General features: G+C 52.5%; 1 protein-coding gene across 1 annotated transcript; it reads left to right on the top strand.

Annotated features, from left to right (window-relative positions):
* The first annotated feature begins 3,397 nt into the window (after positions 1-3,397).
* On the top strand, positions 3,398-20,633 carry FAM198A (family with sequence similarity 198 member A). Its single transcript, XM_014937672.1, has 5 exons — positions 3,398-3,741; positions 14,250-15,065; positions 18,413-18,535; positions 18,800-18,903; positions 19,458-20,633. The coding sequence occupies exons 1-5, from the start codon at positions 3,739-3,741 to the stop codon at positions 19,666-19,668; spliced, it is 1,257 nt and encodes a 418-aa protein (XP_014793158.1). The 5' UTR covers positions 3,398-3,738; the 3' UTR covers positions 19,669-20,633.
* Positions 20,634-20,783: the final 150 nt, after the last annotated feature.

Genomic DNA, 20,783 nt, shown 5'->3' on the forward strand with positions numbered 1-20,783 from the left:
ACATTAGGGACTGTGGGCGTGTCCCCTTTAGGGATGGTGGCTGGGGAAGTGGGGCGTGGGTACCTGTCCTGCTTCGAAACCAGACTCGAAACTCAATTTTCACAGCTCATCTGCTTCTCAGCATCTTCTGGGTCCCAGCCTGAGGCTGCTGAGCAGGAGTCCAGCTCTCTCACAGTTCAGCTTGATCCCTATAGCCTTAATTTCCTATCTCTTTCACAGCTGCTGCAAAGGAAGGCTGAAGGATCAGGGTCTCTTCTATAACTACTCCTTACTGCAGTGTCGAGGGCTATTACCAACAGATGTAAGAGATAGCGGGGTAGGGAGAAGAAAAATTTGAAGGCTCTCTAAGCAGCTCATTTGTAATCAGTGGTTGATAGCCAGTAATTTATCTGGGTAGGGTTTGGGTCTCAGAAATCCATTCAAGCTTATAATTGTCTTGGCGTATGTGGAAAGTCATATTCATAGTCCCTCAAACCTGTTAGAGCCTCACACTTTTCTAAAAGGGAGAATAAAAGCCTTCAACTTTACTTTCTTAAAGGCAGACCAGCTTTCTGTTCCTTGTCAGCTCTTGAAATCTGTCCCCTCTCTGCTGCCTGTTGCTCCCAAGGGAGAAATGAATGCATTGCTCCCAAGGGAGAAGTGAATGCAGGTCCACTGGGACAGAAAGGGATAAGAAGAATTATTTTTTGGGAAAAAAATAATATCAGCCTATCTCCATCCTTCTGCAACAGGTATTTCTCTTCGTCAGGAAGTGTAGTGACAGGACAAGGAGTAATTGCAAGAGAGGAGATTTAGATTAGATACCAGAAAGAAGTTCTTTACTGTGAGGGTGGTGAGACACTGGAACAGGCTGCCCAGAGAAGCTGTGGATGCCCCATCCCTGGAGGTGTTCAAGGCCAGGCTGGATGGGGCTTTGAGCAACCTGGTCTGGTGGGAGGTGTCCCTGCCCAGGGTGGGGGGGTTGGAACTCGATGATCTTTGAGGTGCCTTCCAAATCTAACCATTCTGTGATTCTATGAAAAGCAGTTTCCACTCTCCAGATTTTCCAGAAGTCCCTGATTTTCCAGAATGAGGTAGCGGGGATGCTACTGATGGGGGCCAGGGCTGTGCTGGTGGGCTTGGGACTACCCGGCCAGGGTACAATGTAGGCACAGCCCTGTGGATTTGGGAGGACCTGTGGATTTGGGAGGACCTCCTGGGCATCCTCAGGAAACGGGTTCATAATGTGCTTGGTTCTCTGGCCTGTCTGCCTTTTTAATCTGATTTTTGCACCGCGAACATCCTTAAAAAACTTCTCCAGGGGAAGGGGGGGCAGAAACAAAATTGAAATTTCAAAATGCCGAGATGGGAGCATTTGTTTCGAGGCTCGGTGGATTTATCACAGCGGCTTGGCCACCGATCCCTTAAGTCTGTCTCCCACAGCAGCCATCCACGCCTGTTTCTGATGGCAAATTCCTCAAATGTCAGGCGTTCATTTTAAATGGTTATTTGCAGGGAGAGGCAATCCGCAGAGAGCAGCCGGAGCGCCCAGCCTGTCACTCAAGGCCGGCGACGCCGCTGCGCCGGTGGGAATCATTTTTGACAGAAAATTGCATATAAATTGAATCATTTCAAAATTAAGAAAGGGAGATGAAAGCAAAGGCTCCCAGAATGAGGTGCCACGGGCGAGCGGTGACGCGCAGGCCTGAGCCTCGGGAGCCATGCACATCCCTCCCCTGTCACCTGGCTCTGCCCGCGTCTGCGCCGAGGCTAGCACCAGGTTATTGCTAATTTCCTAATATTACTCATTATATTAGAAATATTAGGTTATTAACTGCCCTCGAGGTTGTGATGTGTCAGTCCAACGCTGCGGTGCCCAGGATGGACAGGGGGGTCAGTGAGCTTGGTGGCAGCAATGGTGGTGGGCTTGGGGCTTGGTTTCCTCACCCCTTTCCCCCACCCAAGGCTGGTGCAGCCAAAATCAAACTCACTGCTTTTGTGTGTAACCTTTAATCCACTGCGTTTCTTAACTATAGTTTGGAGTAGCAATGAGAGGCTCTGGGAGACACACCATATTAAAAATAAAATGCACTGGATGAGCCAAGGGGGTGTGAAGGTACTGGGGTGCCAGGACTAGCAGAAGCCAGAGCTGGGGAGAGCATTGAGTTGTTATCGCTGCTTACACCCAGTGCTTCACATGGCCCTGTGAAATGTCACTGTGGGACCACGCAGGGCCATAGAAACATGGAATTGTTGGAGTGTCCCTGATCCTCTTCTCTTTTCAGACTGCCATCTCTTCAGTGTCCCTCACACAAGTTTCTACTGTGCCTTTGTCTGACTTCTAAAAATGTAAAGAATAATGCTGATCAGCCCCATTTGAGTTACAGTTTCCTGGCTGAAGTCGTTCCACAGGTCAAATGCCCCCACACGCCTGAGACAGAGGGTTTCCTCCTGTCCCCAAGCCAGGCTGCCAGAGGTTGGAGCCAGCATGGGTCTGGGGCAGGTGACAGCATCTCCTGACATGGAGACATGGTGGGGGACTGATGGGTTTTGCTTGGCCATAGCCCAGGGCTGTCAGGGAAAAGTTTTATGAGGGGAGAAAAAATATACTTTGCAGCCTGGCATCTGCTGCCCGTGTGCCCTGCTGGGATGTGGAGGGCTGGTGGAACATGTTGCTTTCCAAAGCGATGCCTCCAACCTCTTCCTCCTCCCGTAGCCCTGGGGAAATGGCCTTTGGGATGCACCCCAGAAGCAGGCAATGGGCAGAGCTGCCCTGGCCGGGCACCGCAGGGCTCCCCGTGCTGTAGACCTGCCGTGTGGTGTGGGTGGGTGGGAGGGTGTCCTTCCCCCAGACCCCCAGGATCACCCCTCTCCTGGCTGCCTGCAGGCACTGCCCACCCTGGGTGCCTTGGGAAAGTGGGTACCTGAAGCACCACCCTAAAAATGGTTTTAATAAGTTAGTGCCCTTTTAAGCGGGTAAGAAATCTTCTCCCAGGGCTGTGTCTGCCCCAGGCAGGGATGTGGCACGGCTCTGTGCTGGGCTGGTTCCGAAAGGGAAAGCAATGTTAATAAAAACCCTCAAACAGCATTTTCTCAGGCACCAGTGAGGAAACGAGGGGTTGGCTTTCCCTGCTCCGGGGCGGACGTGGTCCCTGGGGCTCTCCCTGTCCTTCTGCTTGTCCAGCACCAAGATAACTGGGAGCAAATGTACTTGGGAGGAGCCCGTGTGTCTTCAGCCTCCTTTACCTGTGCCTCCCGGCTCCAATCGGGCCTGTGGTATTAAAAAAAAAGAAAAAAAAAAAGCAGCAAGAAGGGCTTTTATTGTGAAAAAGAGACTCTTCAAATGCCTGTTCCCCCCTTCCCAGCCTCTCCGCTCCCCTCCCCACAGGGAGGTGGGTCTGGGATGAGGCAGAGTTTGAAAACTCGCAGCTGAAGTTTGAAGAGTGTCTTCCCGCCCGCGGGGGGGACCGGAGACACCCACCCGTGTGCCGTGGCAGGGACCCAGCAGCCCCCGGCAATGAGGAGTGAGGGACTGCAGAGGAGCATCCCTGGGTGACAGCCCCTGGCTGTGAATAGTCGCTGGAAGATTTTTTTTTTTTTTTTATTGTGGCTACTTTTAAATTTTTTTTTGTATTTTGTGTGGGTTCCTGGTGTTGTGTGGAAGGCAGCCAGCACCCAGCTCAGGAGGTGACCCCATGCCACATCGCCCGTGGGTGGTGAAGCACAGAAGTAGGAGCGCATTGGCTGGTACGACGAGACATGGTAGGTTTTGAAGGTCTCCTTGCTGAGACGGTGACGGGAAGTGATGCTGGGTCTGCTCAGGGGCACCAACCCCATGGGACGAGGTGTGAAGCCATGTCCTGGCTGTCTCCACCCTGGAGGCAAGTCCAGCGGGACCCTTGAGGGCTTGGGGCATGGTGAGGCAAGCGAGGCACAGACCTGCTCCGGCATGTGTCTGTCCTTTATACCACTAGCACTATATCTGCTTTGATGGCCAAAGCAGATAGAAGGATGCCTGTAAAGACAGTGCCTGGGGCTGCTGTAGCTAAAGGCACTGCTGTCAGGCAGGGAGGAGATTAAGCTTCCTCAGCCAAAATCTACCTTTTTTAAGAGCCCAGTGGCTTCAGGCAGGTGAAGAGTGTGGGGTGAAGGCAGCAAAGTGCAGATAGGCTTGGAGAGCACAGAGACCCTCCGTGCTTTCCGTTTGGTCCTCCCAAAGTGTAGGGTTTTCAGCAGAGTCACCAAAACGGCCAGTTTGGGAAGGGAAAATGCCTCCCTCGGGGGAAACGGCGTGTTTCCCCTGCGGTAGCAGGTTTCCCCACATCCACAGCACATTTCAAACCTTAGGGTGATTTTTCGTGTCGTCTGGTTTTAGCACTTAAGTTTGAGACATCCTTTGTCAGCTGGCTTCCAGACCCATCCAAGCAAGCAGGAGCCAGCTGAGCTGGGACGGGGTCCCCACGCCTCCCTGTCACCGCTGTCCCACTGGGGGACAGCAGGGACGTCATGCTGGGGGGGGTCACAGTGGGGTAAGGGGGCTGAATCTCAGACCTTGCAAAGCTGGTGTCGGGCAGGGATTGCAAACACGTGTGATGGATGAGCTGAGGAGACGCCCGCTGCTGTTGCCAGAAACTGGTGCTTTGGTGTCACTTGCGTTGCTGAAATGTTTTGATGTCCTCGAGAGTGTGGTTGTGACTCAGAGCATCTCTGGAAGCAGTTAAGACTGTGCCAGCTTTCACCTTCCAGAGTGAGTGAGTGTGTGTGTGTATGGGGGACACTGATGTTGTGCTTTATAGTTTCCATCCTACAACTTGCATAGGCTCTTTCGAGTTTCTTAATTTATGAGCTTCATCAGCAAGAAGAAACCAGACAAGACTGGGACTTTTGTCACCCGTTTTGGGGCTGGAAATAATTCCTCCTTGTCAAAGAAAAAAGCAGGGCTGCTCTCCCAGCACCAGCCTTTCGTCCACAGTAACGTTTTCCTCTATGAGCCTTCACTATGAAGCCTTTCAAAGAGCATATAGCCTGTGCCAGGTCCCTGGTGTGGTCTCCCCTGCGACAGCGGGGTATTCAGTTTTTGCCAGGATTTCAATTTTGCCTTGGCAAGGGAAGGTATGGTTCTGCAGCCCTTTCTCCTTTGTGAGCTCCCACATTGATTACTTTGATGTCACCCCTAATCTGGGTTTGCTCTGGGCACCACTCACCTGCAGGCAGGGCAGTGATGGGCGAGAGGAATAAATTCCAGCTGTGCCCTAAACTGATTGCCTTGTTGCTTCATTTGCAGCAAAACCCTAAGCGAGATACGTAAGCCGAATTTTGACTTCTTTTAAAACCACCAGGAAGGTGGCTGCTTGCAGAAAGCGGGAGGGATCCCAGCTGTGGGCTCCGGGGTCAGCACGGAGCGCGCCTGCAGCTGGCTGTGTGTCGGGTGCGTGCCCGACCTGCCGGAGCAGCGAGGGCTGGGGGATGACTGCACTGCAGAAACATCTTCTTTCTTCTGCTTTCAAAACCTGCCAGCGAGTAATTTCCAACTGCTCCATCGCTCTCCTAGTACGAGGCAGTCTAAATAGGAGGGACCGATTACACTTTATTAATCCTCCAGCATAGAGGATGCCCTGGTTACCCCTTCTGTTTCAGATGCTCAGTAACTCTGGTCTGCCTGCAGCTATTTCTCTTGCCCTGAAGGAAAAGCCATTTTTTCTGAGAGTTGGGTCACGCTGGTGCTCTTGCCATGTGCTGACTCGCTCCGTGGGGTTTGCTGGAAGACAGAGGAGCAGGAGGCTGCCGGCAGGCTTTCCCTGGGATGGGGTCTGCAGGACACGGGCAGCACTCAGAGCCAAGCAGCCACCAGCTTTCTTCCACCTTTTTTTTTCTCCCTTTAAAAAGGGATGGCTTAAACGGAGGAAGAGGCGGGCTGCCTTTCCGCGACTGAGACCAGGGCTTGTGTGAACAATTCTGTTTTGAAGAAAGCCTGCAGGGCTGAAAGGCCTTGCTGTCCTCCTCTTCCCTCCCCGTTGGAATCCCACGAATGCATTTTCCCGCTCTCCAGGAAGGGAAAAAAACCTGACAGCCAGCTCGGGGAAACCCAGCCGGCTGATTTGGGCAACCTCTGCTGAAGAGCCAAGGCGGAAATGTGGCTCTGCCCCTGCCAGCATCCCTGGAGGGGGTTCTGCCAGTGCTCGTCGGGCACCGAGCAAGGGCTCCTCTTCCCCAGTGCTGGTCTGCCAGGCAGAAATGAAAATTGAAATAAGTGGGTCAAAATCCTCCCCTCTCCAAAATATAGATAAAACGTGAGCCCCAGCAGGATAAATAAAATGAGACCGAGTGCCAAAATGTGTAAGAAAGCTCTAGCAGCTTTTCAGGCACCCGTCAGTAGGTTGGTAAACTCATCAAGAGAGAGACGGAAATACGATTTGATTTTGTTTTAATGTGTTCCTCCCCATATTAAATGCAGCCCAGAACAAATAAGATGTGGCTTTCTAGCACTTCTGCTCTCAGTCAAGGGGGGGTGGTGAGGAAGGGGATCAGTGGTGGCTCCCAGGTTCCTGCTCTTACTTCCCCTGGGTTGGGGAATCCCACAGGAATCCTTAGCGTGAGCCACTTGCAGCGACTGGAACCCAAGCTCTGAGGAGCAGGACTGTCCGTTCCCCAACGTCGCGGGGAACAAAGCGTATTGTTTTTTTCACCAGAAGAAACTCAGACATTTTGAGGCGGTTTGTGTGTGGGACCCAAAGGGAAGGAGTCCAGCCCGTGGGCTGCTGCCCTCCTCCAAAGCATCCCCTGCACAACCCTTCGCAAACAAAGGCAAGACTGTTCAAAATGAAGGGGAGCAGGAGGCACAGATGTTGCACAAAGGCCAGTCACATCTGTTTCACCGGGGAAGGGGCCCCCTTCTTGCTGTTTCAGCAGGCAGATGGGAAACCTCCTCTGAAAACCTCTGGAGCTGGCCGGGAAACTGGGACGGGGGGAGGAGGGAAAAGGGAAACCTGGCAGGATCCTGCACAGCAGCGGGGGGAGCGAGGGAGGGAACGGTGGCCCAAAACTGCTGCTCTCCCTCCTGGATGTCCCTGCCAGGATTTTTAGGTTGTGCTGGTCTCACGTAGGTGTGATGGAAAGAGGAATAAGCAGACAGAGAGGAGGGAGGACGAGGAGGACCTCCCTTGTCCCGTGATGCTAGGGGGACAGCCGTGCATTCAGGGCTTCCCAGATCCTCGCTGCCTCCTGTGAACACGAGGTGCTGTTTCGGGTCTGCAGTGACCCGGGTGGTTTGGGTGCAGGTTGATATCACTTAATATAAGGCTTATAGTGGCGAAAATTAATAGAGGTGTTCGCCCGTGTAAATGGCAGCAGAACTGTGCATCTCGGTGACATGTCCTGGAAGACAAACAGCAACCAGAGATGTGTCTCCAAGAAGCTGAAGACCCAGCTAAGTGCAAGAGTCTGCAGTAAAAGGCCTGACTCTGAACTTAAGCAGGAGAAGGATGAGGCATCTGAAAGCTTTGAGTTTGCTTACTTTAAGCAAAGAAATATGGCATCCTAGAGGATGTTTATTTTTGTGGTGCTTTGTGTTGACTTCTGGGATTAAACCGGAGGGGTCCTGAGCTGCGCTGTCGTGGCATTGGGATGAAAAGCACCCTGCCCATCCCTTACCGAGCTGAATATTAACTTGCTGCAAGCCAAAAGATTTACACAGTGTTAGGGAGAAGAATTATGATTTTTTCCTTTTTGTCAGTGAAAATCACACGATTCAGGACAGTGATATCACAGGAAGAACAAGTCCTCACCAGTACCCTGCAGGGCTTTAGTCCATCCTAGGTGCAGAATGTGGCATGTGTCCTCTCTGTGTCCCTCCAAGCAGCAGCCCTGCCCTCAACTGCATCAGCAGCACCCCATAGTGTGGTGTCCTCCACCCAGGTGATGGCCATCCATCTCCTCCATGGTGTTCTCCGCTGCCTGTCCCAGGTCCTCCATGAAGATGCTGAACAGGACGTTTGGGATTTTGGGAGCCTTTCTGCTCTTGTAGGCTGCTCCCAGGGGTTTTACGAGCTAGGGTTTCGGCTGTCCTTGTTTGGTCTGTAACTCAACTGGGACCAGGCAGTGCAATGGGAATGGCACTGTTACGTACACGCACTGGGATTTTCTCATTGTCCAGAGTAGTTTCCAGCACTGGTTGAAGATTTTTTTCAAATGGGTCTTTTGGATGATGAGATGTATGAGTAGAGCCAGTGCTCAGCCCGTGGCTGGGCAGAGAAACAGCTCCAGGCTGAGGGACCTCCAAAATAGTGGGTCTCGATGGGGGGGGATCGAGCAAGAAACAGGGATATCCTCCCCCTCAGAAGCAAAAAGCTCCAGGAGCTGATGCAGGGTCTGGAGCCAAAGGAATGCCAGGGTATTAATGGAGAGAGGCTGTGGAGCTGGAGCTTTTCAAGGTTTTTATGGTTTGCTGCCTCCAGGCTGTAAGAATAACTGGGAAGCAATGTGAAGGCAACTTTATTTTAGAAGTTAAAGGAAGCATGTTGGCACCATCGCTGTAAAGTCAGTGTGCAGAGTGAATGGTATCAACTCCACTTCATCCCTTTGTGCTGCTGCTGGGGAGTTGTCCCACGCTACTGCAAAGTGGGCTTGTCTCACAATTAGACTACAAATTACCCCTTGAGGCAGAAGCTTTGCAGACTGTCCAAAATTTAGCAAAGTACAGCATGCTTTAAGGTTTCGCCTCAGGCGGCTTGACTTGGTCATTTTCTGGTTTGGTTTTGGAGACACTGGTGGGAAGGCTTGTGTGCCAGCTACGAGGACTTTGCTGACTCTGCAGGGAAAGACCCAGCACCATGTGGCGTTGTGTCAAGTTTCCATCTCCTGGGCTTCAGCTGACCCAGCTTTTGCTGTAACTCTCTTGTCTATGGTTTGTGGGACCACAGTCCCCCTTCCCAGCTCCACAGTGCCTGGCTTCAGCTTCTCAAGCCACTTGTGAGGAGCAACACATGGAAGCAGGTCTGCAGGGGCACCTAGAGCCACCAGGCAATGCCTGCCGGCCGCATCCCTGTCCTGGCACCGAGTAGGGTGGCCTTCAGGGTGTCCACAGGGTGCTGAAATGCTGTGGGGTCATGGTCCTCCTCCCTTGAAGGGCATTTTGGAGGGGAAAACCTGCGTCCCTGGCAGAAACATCCCCAGACACACAGCTGGTGCAGGTCTGCTAGGAATTATTGCTAACTTGAGGGACCATGAGGCCACGTGAAGGGCTTTCCTTTCTTCATGCCCCACAGCAGCACAGGTGTGGGTGGGTGGTGGTGGGACACATATGTGGGGGGACCATAGCGGGTCCCCCTTGGGGCTGTCAGTGCAGGGTGAGCTCAGCACCCTGCTCTGAGCTGGAGCTGCCTTCCAGGCTGGTGGTCATAATTTAATAGCTGTCTTTAGTAAATTCCCACTCTGCAAGCCATCTATCTTCTCCGAGCGGGATGATATAGGGAGGCACTTAAGCACTTGAATGATGGGTGGCGGGTGCTGCCAAGGATTTCCTTCTGCTCGGGCTTGCCCAGAATCACTCCAGGGATGGAGGGGTTTGGTCTCCTTCTGTGTCCTCAGCGCGGCTATGGGTCACAGCAGTGAGCTTCACCCATGTGCCATCCCCTTACAAGCCAAAAAACTCTTGTTTTTTGTCAAAATGGGCTGTTCCCCTCTTGGGTCTGGTTGATGTACCTGCTCTCAGCCGCTCTCCCCGACACACTGGGAGCTGTCTCGAGAGCCACGTGTTGGGCACAAGGCTCTGGAGATGTTCCCAGAGGCAGTGGGCAGCCAGGGGGATGTTTCCCAGTTGCTTTTCAAGCAGTCTTTGTTAAAACTGGTCATGGTGGGTTGCTTCTCCTGCTGCCCAGGCAGTTTTGTGGTTCATCGGGCGGGCAGCGAGCAGAGTGCTGGGAGGGTGAGTACAGCTCTGTGTGTTACATCCCCCCCCCTACAAAATGCATGGTGTACCTCCAGATAAGCACACATACCTGCTTTTAACCTGCTCGCTGGTGGCTTGTGACAAATTCCTCTAATCTTGGGAGCCTGGGGCGGGTGGGTGGCCAAGAGGGGCATAGCCACAGCTGAGCCATCCTGGGTCTCTTGGACACCTCTTTGGGATGGTAGGATTTGCTGCTGGAGGGGTCCGGCCACGGCAGCACAGGGGCAGGAGCACTCTTTTAGGTGCCAGAGGAAAACAGGGACGAAACCCACTTTTAAAAGCCACATATTTCCATGGTGTCTTTCTAGTTTTAGGGCTGTTTCTTAACATTCTTAAATAATGAAGTTTGGGGTTTGTTTTTCTTTTCTTTGAAGCTCGACAAAGCCAATTTGATGCACTTTGAAAAGAAATTGAAAACAGGCTTCTCTGCTTCAAATTCTGCCAAGGTTCAAGCGTCCCGGGAATATAATGTCAAGGATAAAACCCTCCCAAGCACGCTTAGAAAGTTTTATCCCTGAGTGCCCAGGCTACACCGGCTCTCCACCGTGCCTTTGGGAGCCTGGGTCGTGCTGTGTTTCTCTCAGATGAGTGAGGATATATATTTTTTACTTATTGGCATCCTGGAACAAGCAGTACCTCTTTTAAGCCTTTTTATGGGTTTTGCCTGTAGCTTGCCCCCTGGGATATGGACCTAATTTCTGGAGGAGATGTGCTGTGCTGTCGCTATGTCAGACTGGCAAAGCAGAGTTTGCATTTCAGGCTGAATCAAAGCCATAGCTTAAACTGCAATGTTTTTTTACAGCATGGGCTCAGAGAAAGCCTCTTTGGAAAAGTATTTATCCTGGGCTTGTAAATACAGTATTATTTCTGCAATGTTATTATTAAATTTGCAATACAGACTGCCAGAAATAACACTTGCACTGTACTTGCTTTTTTTTTTTTTTTCTTTTTATTGTTGATGTGGCAGGGAAACCCTGAACGGGGCTGGGGAAGGGAGCCTGTGGTGGCCCTCGCCCAGATTTAGAGAGCAGGATTTCAAGCTTGGGGTGGGAAAGAAAGAGCCCAAACCCAAGCTCGCTGACAGAGAAGACAAAGTGGGTTTGGACAGTAACGATGCTTTAACCGCCTGGTCTGTAAACTGACTTGACATTAAAAACCAGCAATCATTGCCATCCGTTTGGCATCCACTGCTCTCCAGCTGTGGATTAAAAAGGATTTTTCCTGATGTATATCCAAGATTCTCCAAATGGCTCCTGCATGCACCCCACCAGGATATTTGGATTTTTTGGCAGCCAGGCTTGTTGCACACCCAGGTTTGGTGTAAGCAGCCAAAGAGTTATTATCAGGGTAATAAGAAAAAACAGTCACCCTGCAAATCCACTGTGCAGGAGGGGGTTACAGGGGAGTTTGGTGAGAGTGGGGTGGGCTGTGTCTCTCCAGAGAGGGGTGGGATAGAGGAGGTGCTGGGAAAAGTTGCCCAGGAAAACATGGATTGGGAAGGGAACTCAGCTGGATGCAGATGGGAGTACAAAGATTTATAATTAATCCTGTCCATCAGGGTTAACTCCATAGATGTCACTGCACTTCATTCAGTGTACTGGAGGTTGGAGGGGCATACTGCGACACGCTTACGGTGATGACTTGAAAGGAGGATGGATATCAGGGTATTGGGGTCTGGCTTTTTTGTGCCACAGCATTAATTTGACTATGGTTAAACTATGATTTAGACTTTGCACCTCCCCTAAACTGTTGCTCAGCGTGCCAGACCTGGGTTGAGGGTGCTTGGGAATAAGCGTGTGTCTGCACTTTTCAGGACTTGCTTGAAACCCAGGGCATGGAGGCTTTGGGTCGCTGAGCTCGGGTGCCACCTGTGTTAGCTGGTGTTGGCTGTGGGACTGCAGCAAGTCATTGCCACATCCAAGTGGCAGAGAACTGGGGAGGCACCATAACCAGCCAGTTGCCAGAAGTCCTGCTGCCCCTCCAGGGCTGCTCAGGGGTATTCAAGCTCATCTCCAGCCTGAAAGGTGCCTAAGGAAATGATGTAGCCGTGTAGAGTGGTGCCTGGGACAGTTGGTACCAAGCCTTGAATAACCCCACCAGTAAGTTAGGAGAGGACATCACTCTCTGACCAGTCTCACCCTGAACTATCTCCTTTTTGCTCTGGGGCTTTAAGGAAGAGCTAAAACGAGGGGTGCTCTGGCAGGTCCCAAAGCCCCACACCAGACAGTCCTGGCTCCCACAGAGGCCAGTGTAAGCCATGTGTGAGCAAAGAATTTGGCCCAGCAGACATATTTTGCTGCACTACATTGTATTTCTAGGAGACAAGAAATTAAATGAGAGCTGTAAAGCTGAATCACTCCAAATGCACCACAGCTACCTCTTACAGAGTTGCATTAAGGCTGCTCAGTCCTTGAGAGGGGGAGCTCGAAGGGAAGCCCCCACGGCTGCTGCCAGCGAGTTGGTGGCTTTGCAGCTCTTCTCATCTGCCTCGGTTGATGCAGTGTCTTTGGGAGAGTGCCCGTGGTGAGGGCACGAAGCCTGGTGGGTTTTAGGACAGTGCTGGATCGAGCTTGTGAAGGGGCTCACACGCTGGGGTCTCCTGGGGCAGCTCCTGGGGCAGGAATCCTGGCTGGTGGTGGGTCCCTGCAGCCGGCAGGAGCCTGAGGTCCTAAAAGCCCCGTGGCTGGAAATGTTTCTGCTTGCCCAACTGCCTTCTGGAAGTCATTCTGGCTGCTGGCTCTCACCGCTCCCCCTCCCCTCTGGCTTTTTAGCTCTTTTTTTTTTTTTCCCCCAAGCTTTTCCTCTTATAAACAGTCTCTTATCCCTTCCTTGGCAATATATTGTCCCGCTGTGTCTGCCACGGATATACTGGTGCTTCCAAAACAAATAATTGCAAAAAAAACCCCTGTATCCACTCGAATGTTGCCTTGACTTCCAGCATGGGCTCGAGCCACTTGGAAATGCCTGTTGTGAAGCGGAGAAGCGGCACCGAGGTGCCTTTTGCCTCTCCAGCCCCTGGAAGCATGTTAGACCACCCGATCCCGGGTGAACGTGGCATGGGGGCAGTGTGGCCCGGGGATGGGGATGGGGATGGGGATGGGGATGGGGATGGGGATGGGGATGGGGATGGGGATGGGGATGGGGATGGGGATGGGGATGGGGATGGGGATGGGGATGGGGATGGGGATGGGGATGGGGATGGGGATGGGGATGGGGATGGGGATGGGGATGGGGATGGGGATGGGGATGGGGATGGGGATGGGGATGGGGATGGGGATGGGGATGGGGATGGGGATGGGAGGACCTCCTGGTGCTGCTCTTCACCTCCTCACACCTCACCCTGACAGGGAAGGTGCTGAGCTCAGGGCAGAGCCAGCGCCGTGCGTGTGGGATTGCTTGAGGCCAAAGCGGAGATATGTTGGCTTGGCAATACGGGGAGGCTTGCACAGTATTTGCTCATAATTGCCTTTCCAGCCTATATAATTTTTATAAGTCCCTTCAGAGTAGAAAGTATGACTAAAGGAGGCAGGGGGGGAAGCTGTGTGTTTAAAGATACAGACATGAAAACTTGGTAGTACCCGTCTAAAAGCAGTTCCTTAGTGCTGGGAATGAGAATATTTTAGGTTTCAGATACTGCAGTTTGCTTCCTTTTTAAACACAGGCTGCCACAGCCCCCGACGGGCACTTGGAGGTGCCTTGCTGTTGCCAGGCGCAGAGGTGGGCAGAGCTCCAGAAGCTGGGTCTCAGCACACATTGGGATGTCCTCCGAACAAAGGCATGGAGATCTGGGCTACAGGCTGGGTGTGCAACCTGGGTAGGAGCTGCTGAGAATGTCCAGAGTAAGGTCTGAAGATAAAAACCTCTTAGGACCTGGAAAGCATTTGCCTCCATCCAGGAATTTGCTCTGCTTTGGTTTATTTTTTTATTCTTTATTTGTTTCCTGGGTCTTTAAATCAAAATATTTGAGCATGAAGAATTCATCTTCTGTGAGGTGATTCTGTACCTCGGTGCTGCAGACATGGCCACATCAGTGGTGGGTCAGCCATTGCTCTGGCTGGCTTCTGAAGGGACTGTGGCTAATTTCTGGCACAAATCGTGCCACCAGCCATACCTCTCCTGCTACAGCGCCATGGAGGCAGCAGGCACTTGGGGAATACCTTTCCCAGAGATCACACAAGCAGATGTGGGGGTGCTCCTCCAAAACAAACACCTTTAAGCTTATGGAGAGCTCTGCGTGGGGCAGGGGACACACAGGTGTGGGGGATCCCCAGCCATAGCACCCCATGGGGACCCCTGGTAATGCTCTCCCTTTCTTTCCCCACAGGCCCAGCGACCATGGCGAAGGACGGGGATGAAGCCTCCTGCCCCGATGGCCCTTGGGGTGCTGCTGACCCTGACCCTGCTGGCCATAGCCTGCCTGCCCCCATCACCAGACCGGTCCCCCCGCCTGCTGCCAGCATCACCCCCACCAGGCCCCTGGGTGGAGGTGGCCAGTCCCCTCTCTGGAGGACGAGCCCACAGCAGAAGGTCACCCGCACTCCCTGCACACCTGCAGCAGGACCAGCAGCCCAGCCGGGGAAGGAGGCAACGACGAGGGGTGGCTGGGGAGGCTCCCCCATGGTTCTCCAGTGATGACCTCCAGAAGATGCGGCTGCTGGCCAACGGGCAGGTGGTCTCCAAAACCCGCGTCCCAGGCCATGGACAAGTTCTGCGAGTGGAGCTGCGGGCCGTGGGGAATGTTGAGGGGGACACCTCACCAACCAGCCCGGAGGAGGACTGCCGGGATGGACGCTGTGGGCTCATCAAGCGCCCTGGGGACCTCTACGAGGTGCTGGCCTTCCACCTGGACAGGGTCCTGGGACTGAACCGCAGCCTGCCCGCCGTGGCCCGGCGCTTCACCAGCCACCTCCTGCCCTACAGCTACACTGACGGCTCCCTGCGACCCATCATCTGGTGGGCACCTGACGTCCGGCACCTGGAGGATGCCAACAATGACCAGAACTCCTGCGCCCTGAGGTGGCTGCAGTACCAGGAGATGCTGCGTCCCCACAGATCGACACTGGCAGCTGGGGATGGTCCCTGCTCCAGCATCCCACATGGCGAGTGGAGTCGTCTGGCCCTCTTTGACTTTCTCCTCCAGGTAGGACTGGGGTGATGGAGACTGCCTGTCCCACTAGCTGTGCCGCTGTGGTCCACCTGCACCTTCCTTGTCTGATCTTGGTCTCTTTCTCCTCTGCAGGGTTGCGTAGGCTGAGGGTTATCGGGCTGTATTTTTGCTCATTAGCTAACGGGGAACAGGGGAGCTTTGTGCAGAAGCAGTTTGGCTTCTGGGCTTGCAGGGAAACACGAGCAGGCAGCTCTCAGGTGGGCGAGCTTCCCACCGAGGTGGCTCTGCTGGCTCCACTTCACGGCGGTGATGGCAGCAGCTTGGGACAGGGCATTCCTAGGGACAAGCAGCATGTTCTGCATCAGCCCCACTGGACCCAGTTTTGGGGAGGTGCTGCTGGAGCTGGAAATCAGGAGCCCTGCCCCTTCATACGACACTGCTTTCCTCCTCCCCGGCATTAATCGTGCTTAATCTTCCATCTGGAAAATCATACCCTTCCCCTACGAGGGATTACAACAGCATCCCAGAGAGTTATCATTTCTTAGAGGGGCAGCTGTGAGGAGGAAAAAGTGGTTCCTATGGAAAAAAGCCTGTTTAGGAACCTTGGGGCTGGAGCTTTGGTTATCAGATATGGGGAAACTGCCTGAAAGGGCAAGTATTAAAATAAAAAAAGAAAGAAGCAAAGAAAGAAAGAAAAAAAAAGAGACTATTAAAGTATATGTTCTCATTATTCTCTCTTTTTTTTTTGTTTGGCAAAGCCTGACAATTAATCTTTATAACCTCAGAATATGGCTGGCAGAGGAGAAGCAGTCCTGGCTGGGCTTGGAAATATTTTAGCTGAAACAGCCAGAGAAATGGGAAGATGAACCAACCCCCTTCCCTTCCCCAGGCCAAAATGCAGTCGAGTGCAATGGAAAGGTTGAGTGTCCAGGAGAAAGTATCTAGTTTTAGGCAGACTTTCCCTCAGAGGTCTAAAGCAGCACAATGATAAATCCAAGGGCACTCTGCAGGTTTTCCTGAATTACTCCAATGGGATCCTCCCATGCGGAAAAGCCACGTAAAGGTGAAGAGGCACCAAGTCAGCTTGATGCTATAAAAGTGAAATAGCATCCTTCAGGAATGGCTTTAGCCTCTCACAGCCCTTGCTGGGGAATGAGAAGGTGTGAGCTTTAAGCCCTGCTGTAGATTGGCACGTACGAGAATTCATCTTCGTTGTTTTCTTCAATTAGCTTTTAAATTGGGCTTCTTCTATATTGATTTCTCTTGGTGTTTGCCATAAGGGAACACCGCTCCTGGTGCAAAGCTTTACTGGGGGCAAAATGACAAGCCTGGTGGAAAGGGAGCAGCTGCTGATGGCTTTGCCCTCTGCTTTAAAAGGAGCCAAAAATACAATCACTCTGAAGTCCTGCAGCCATGTCCCTCCCAGATGGGAGGAGAGCAAGGCGGTTTTCCTCAGGTGAAGTCATCCCAGGATGATTCACGGCTGGGAAGCCCTGTTAGACCTAAGGGGATGCTCTGGGGTGGCCAAGCTTGGTGTGGGACCAAAGAGGGGCTGAAGGGGAGCTTCTCAGGGAGCTTCAGCTTGGATGGGAGAAGGTGTGGCTCACATATTTGTGTTCCAGCAGTAAGATCTAGTGCCTTGTTCATTAGAGCCATTTAGGTTCTGGTGAGGAGATACTAATATAAATAACCTGGGGAGAAGGAAGGGTTCCCCTGGGGGAAGGAGGGTTCATCAACATGTCAGAGGCACTCTCAGCATCTCCACAACCAGCTGGTCCATCTTCTGAGGCTCCACCTGGGCCCCAGATCCAGCCTCCACCTCACACCTCCATGGGTCTGGCACTGATATGCCTCGGTTTCACAGGTGCTCGTGTGAATGGAGGCCTGAATGCATTTAAAGTCCATGTTAGTCAACTCAGATTGTCTTCAACTTCTGTGCAGCCTGGAAAACAATGCAGCAGGTGAGAAAAACTGGTGTGCTGAGCTTTCCAGTAGGTAGACCGAGGAAGTATATGGAGGAAATGTGACATTTTCTTTCATTTCAACGTGTTTTGTGTCAAAAGACACTTTATCACGTTTAACTGGTAAGCGTCCCAGTGGAGAAATGCTGATCTGAGTCCTTCATTAAACCAGGAAAGAGAGGGATTTGTTAAGGAGCTCTGGTGTGGGACTCATCTTGTTTCCCAACGGATTTTTAATATAATGGCAATGGACATCAAACTTTGTGTTTGAGATCTGCTCCAGCCCTCTTGGCAGCTCCAGGAGCCTCTCTGCACCCTGAGCCCTGGCTCCAGGGCCAGGACCAGCAACTCCGAGCAAGTAAGCAAGATGGATGCCTTTGTGCTGCAACCAGAAAATGTATTTATTTTATATATCTATATTTAAAGCAGATTTTTATATGCATATATGGGTTTTATTTTTGCTGTAATGTCATAAATGCAGCCATGGGGAGGGCTGTCAACAGCCAGCGAGGTCCCATCTGCCCCACAGGCCACCGCAGAGGGAGGCGCTGGCTTCTTCTGGCAAAGCTGAGGAAGCTTCATGAATGCAGAGGCAGGGCTACTGAAGCCAGGTCTGGCAGAGATTTGTATCTTTTAAAAGTCCCTCCTCACTCTGAGGGTGTGGGTGAAAAGCTGGAAGCTGCCAAGCAGCACCAAGGGTTTCTACAGGGATTTGGGGTGGGAAGCGGGGGAGCTTGACAGCCTCGACAACACAGAGCCTTAGCAGTGCCTGCAAATAATTAAACACAAATCTAGTTAAAACTAGTCGCTGTGGCCCAACTTAAATGTCAGGCATGCTCTGTGTAATGCACAGATTGCTTTTTCCCTTGCCAATCTTTTTCCATTCATCTTCTTTCCATTGAGAGCTGCTCAGGTTGCCAGCAGGGATGGATGAAAAGGCATAAATGAGCTGGGAGCCAGATGAAACCATCATCCAGTGCACCGAGACTCAGCTCCAAAAATCACCCTTCTCTTTTTGAGGTTTTAAAACTAAGGTTTCCTTGGGTGCTTTTGGGTTTTTTTACATTCCTGGCTGTGTACACCTTCCCTTGGTTTCAGATGGAAACACGACCTGTTTGCTCTGTGCAAATATGGGGTGTGGAGGTACCAGGCACAGAAGGTGTCTGAGGTTCAGCAGGAAAGCCTGTCACCATCACCTTTGTCAGTCTCTTCTCCAAGCCAAGGGGGCTTTGCAAGTCAGCTCAGCTTTTGGATGTTCCCTGGCTCTCTCTCACTCAAGGGTGTATGCAGCTTTTCCATTTCATGTCTACTCAGGATCCTTAGAAACTTTTTATTTTCCTCTGAGCAAGCAAAGTTCACAACTGGACCACCCCACCCCAGGTGCCTGTCCTCACTAAGGTCCCCAAATGTCTCCCACAGGTTCATGACCGCCTGGACCGTTACTGTTGTGGGTTTCAGCCCGATCCCTCTGAGCCCTGTGTGGAGGAGAGGCTCCATGAGAAGTGCCGAAACCCAGGGGAGCTGGTGCTGGTCCACATTCTGGTACGTTCTCCTGCTGCCCAGGGGCTGCTCTGGGGCTAAGATGAAGGTGTCTGGGGGGTCCTTACAGGGCTGAGGTGGCAGCAAGGGGGACGGTGATGTGTGGTACTTGGTGGGAGGTGCACCTCAGCGTGGAGAGACCTGGGCTTTGGCAGCTGCTGGCTCACAGATGCTCTCAGGATTTCTCGATGCATTAAAAAACCAGGCAAAACCCCCAAAACTGGTCACTCCCCACAGTAAGTAAACTTCTTCCCATCCCACTGGCAGGTCCGGAAGAGCTCACCCTCCCGCCTGGTGTTCATTGACAACGCAGGCAGGCCACAACACCCTGAGGAGAAGCTCAACTTCAGGCTCCTGCAAGGCATAGACAGGTAGGAAGAGTGATGTTGCACCCTTCTGGGGGGACAGGTGCTGGGTGAGGGCCGAGCTTGCATATGTGGTGTGGACTGAAGCCTTGTCTGCACTTTGTGTCTCTCCTGGGCTCCCCATCTATGCAGCCTTGTGAAGTGGAGCCACCTCCCACCCAGGAGGGGCAGGTGAGTGGGCTCGCAAACCCATTACATGTGCCCCTGCCCTGAAACTGGGTCTTCATCCTGCTCTGGGTGGCTGATGGTAGTCTTCAAAGCCTGTTTTCCCCTCTCTAATTGGCAGCTGCACAAAACTAGCCAATAATCAGGTATTTCAGCATTTCTTGCATCATTGCCCATCGGGCGTTTGGCACGTTATCAGTCTCTTGACTTGAAGCTCGTTTGGATCCGTTTCTGATGGGGCTGTCATGCACGCTCACAGAATTTTAAGCAGGAGGTTCTTCATCCCCTGTTCCTCTGGGTGGACATGCATTTCTCCTTGAAGCACCGGGTTGCCTCCTCCCTGTTCCACCTTCCCCTGGTAACCCCTTCCTTCCCTCTCTCCTCCTCTGCTGCAGCTTCCCGGCGGCGGCGGTGGCCACGCTGCGGTCAGGCAGGTTGCAGAGCCTGCTGCTGGAGTCACTGCGTGTGGACCAGGAGCTCTGGGAGAGCCAAGGTGGCGCCAAGGGCCTGAGACCCCTGCTGCAGACCATCGACAGGCGGGCACGCATCCTGCTGAGGTACATCCAGGAGCACAACCTGACGGTGTTTGAGGACTCACCACGCTGAACTAAGATCTGGCCAGCATGGTGTGCCTGCCCTGCAAATCCCAGCGGCGATGGATGTACCTCATCCCCTCGGCGTGGGCGATGAGAAACTGTGTGCAGGTGCTTGGCTCTCCAAAAGGCGTTCCCACCCCCTTGTAGGATGTCCTGGAGAAGGAGATGGGATCACAGGGAGCAGGAAAAAGGAGGAGGAGGTATCACAGAATCACCATGGTTGGAAGGGACCTCTGAGATCATTGAGATCGTATCTCCTGAAACAACCCATAACTGTTTGAGAAAGACAACTGTTATCAACTAACGGTATCAGTATGGATTTTCAAATTTTCCATGAGATTTTTTGGGTGCCTTCACCTCTCCACCCCCCACCGCAGAAACTTTGAATACTTGAGGCTTGGACAGGTTGAACAGCCTACAGCTCCTGCTGGGGCTCCTTGCAGGAGGGCATCACTGTGGCACCCTCATGCCCACCCTTGGCACTGTAGGAAGGTGCTGCTTGCTGCCAGCACTCAGGGAACAGCATTTGAGAGCGTGGGCATGCACCCTCACCGGGCTTCACATGGTGAAGACACCGAACCTTTCCACAGTGACCAAAGTGGCACGATCCACGTTTGACAGACCACATCCCCCATGCACACATTTGCACAGATACCTACCCAGACCACCCCTCCCCAGGCACACTACTCCTGTTCAGCCTGTTCTTAGCCCCCCCTCAAAGCTGGTGACCCCCAAATGCCACCCAGGAGCCTGCTCCAGTGCTTTGCAGTCTGCACCCTCCATAAACTATGTGCCTTTTTGCTGCATTTAAGGGCCACTTCTTGAGTGGTCCTTTGTGGCCACAGGACAGCAAATCATAGAATCACATGGGGTTGGAAGGGACCTCTGGAGATCATCTAGTCCAACCCCCCTGCCCAAGCAGTTCCACCTAGAGCAGGTTGCACAGGAACTTGTCCAGGTGGGTTTTGAATGTCTCCAGAGAAGGAGACTCCACCACCTCCCTGGGCAGCCTGTTCCAGGGCTCTGCCACCCTCAAAGTAAAGAAGTTCCTCTTCATGTTTAGGTGGAACCTCTTATATTCAAGTTTGCATCACCTTTGCAGCAGCCCCTTATAGATCTCACTGA

This window comes from Calidris pugnax, unplaced genomic scaffold, assembly GCF_001431845.1.
Source record: "Calidris pugnax isolate Ruff unplaced genomic scaffold, ASM143184v1 scaffold11, whole genome shotgun sequence".
NCBI lineage: Eukaryota > Metazoa > Chordata > Aves > Charadriiformes > Scolopacidae > Calidris > Calidris pugnax.

Bases quoted from the DNA above. Each gene is read 5' to 3' on its own strand.
- FAM198A (XM_014937672.1), top strand. The intron at 18,536-18,799 runs GTACGTTCTCCT...TCCCACTGGCAG, and splicing joins TGGTGCTGGTCCACATTCTG to GTCCGGAAGAGCTCACCCTC. The intron at 18,904-19,457 runs GTAGGAAGAGTG...CCTCTGCTGCAG, and splicing joins CTCCTGCAAGGCATAGACAG to CTTCCCGGCGGCGGCGGTGG.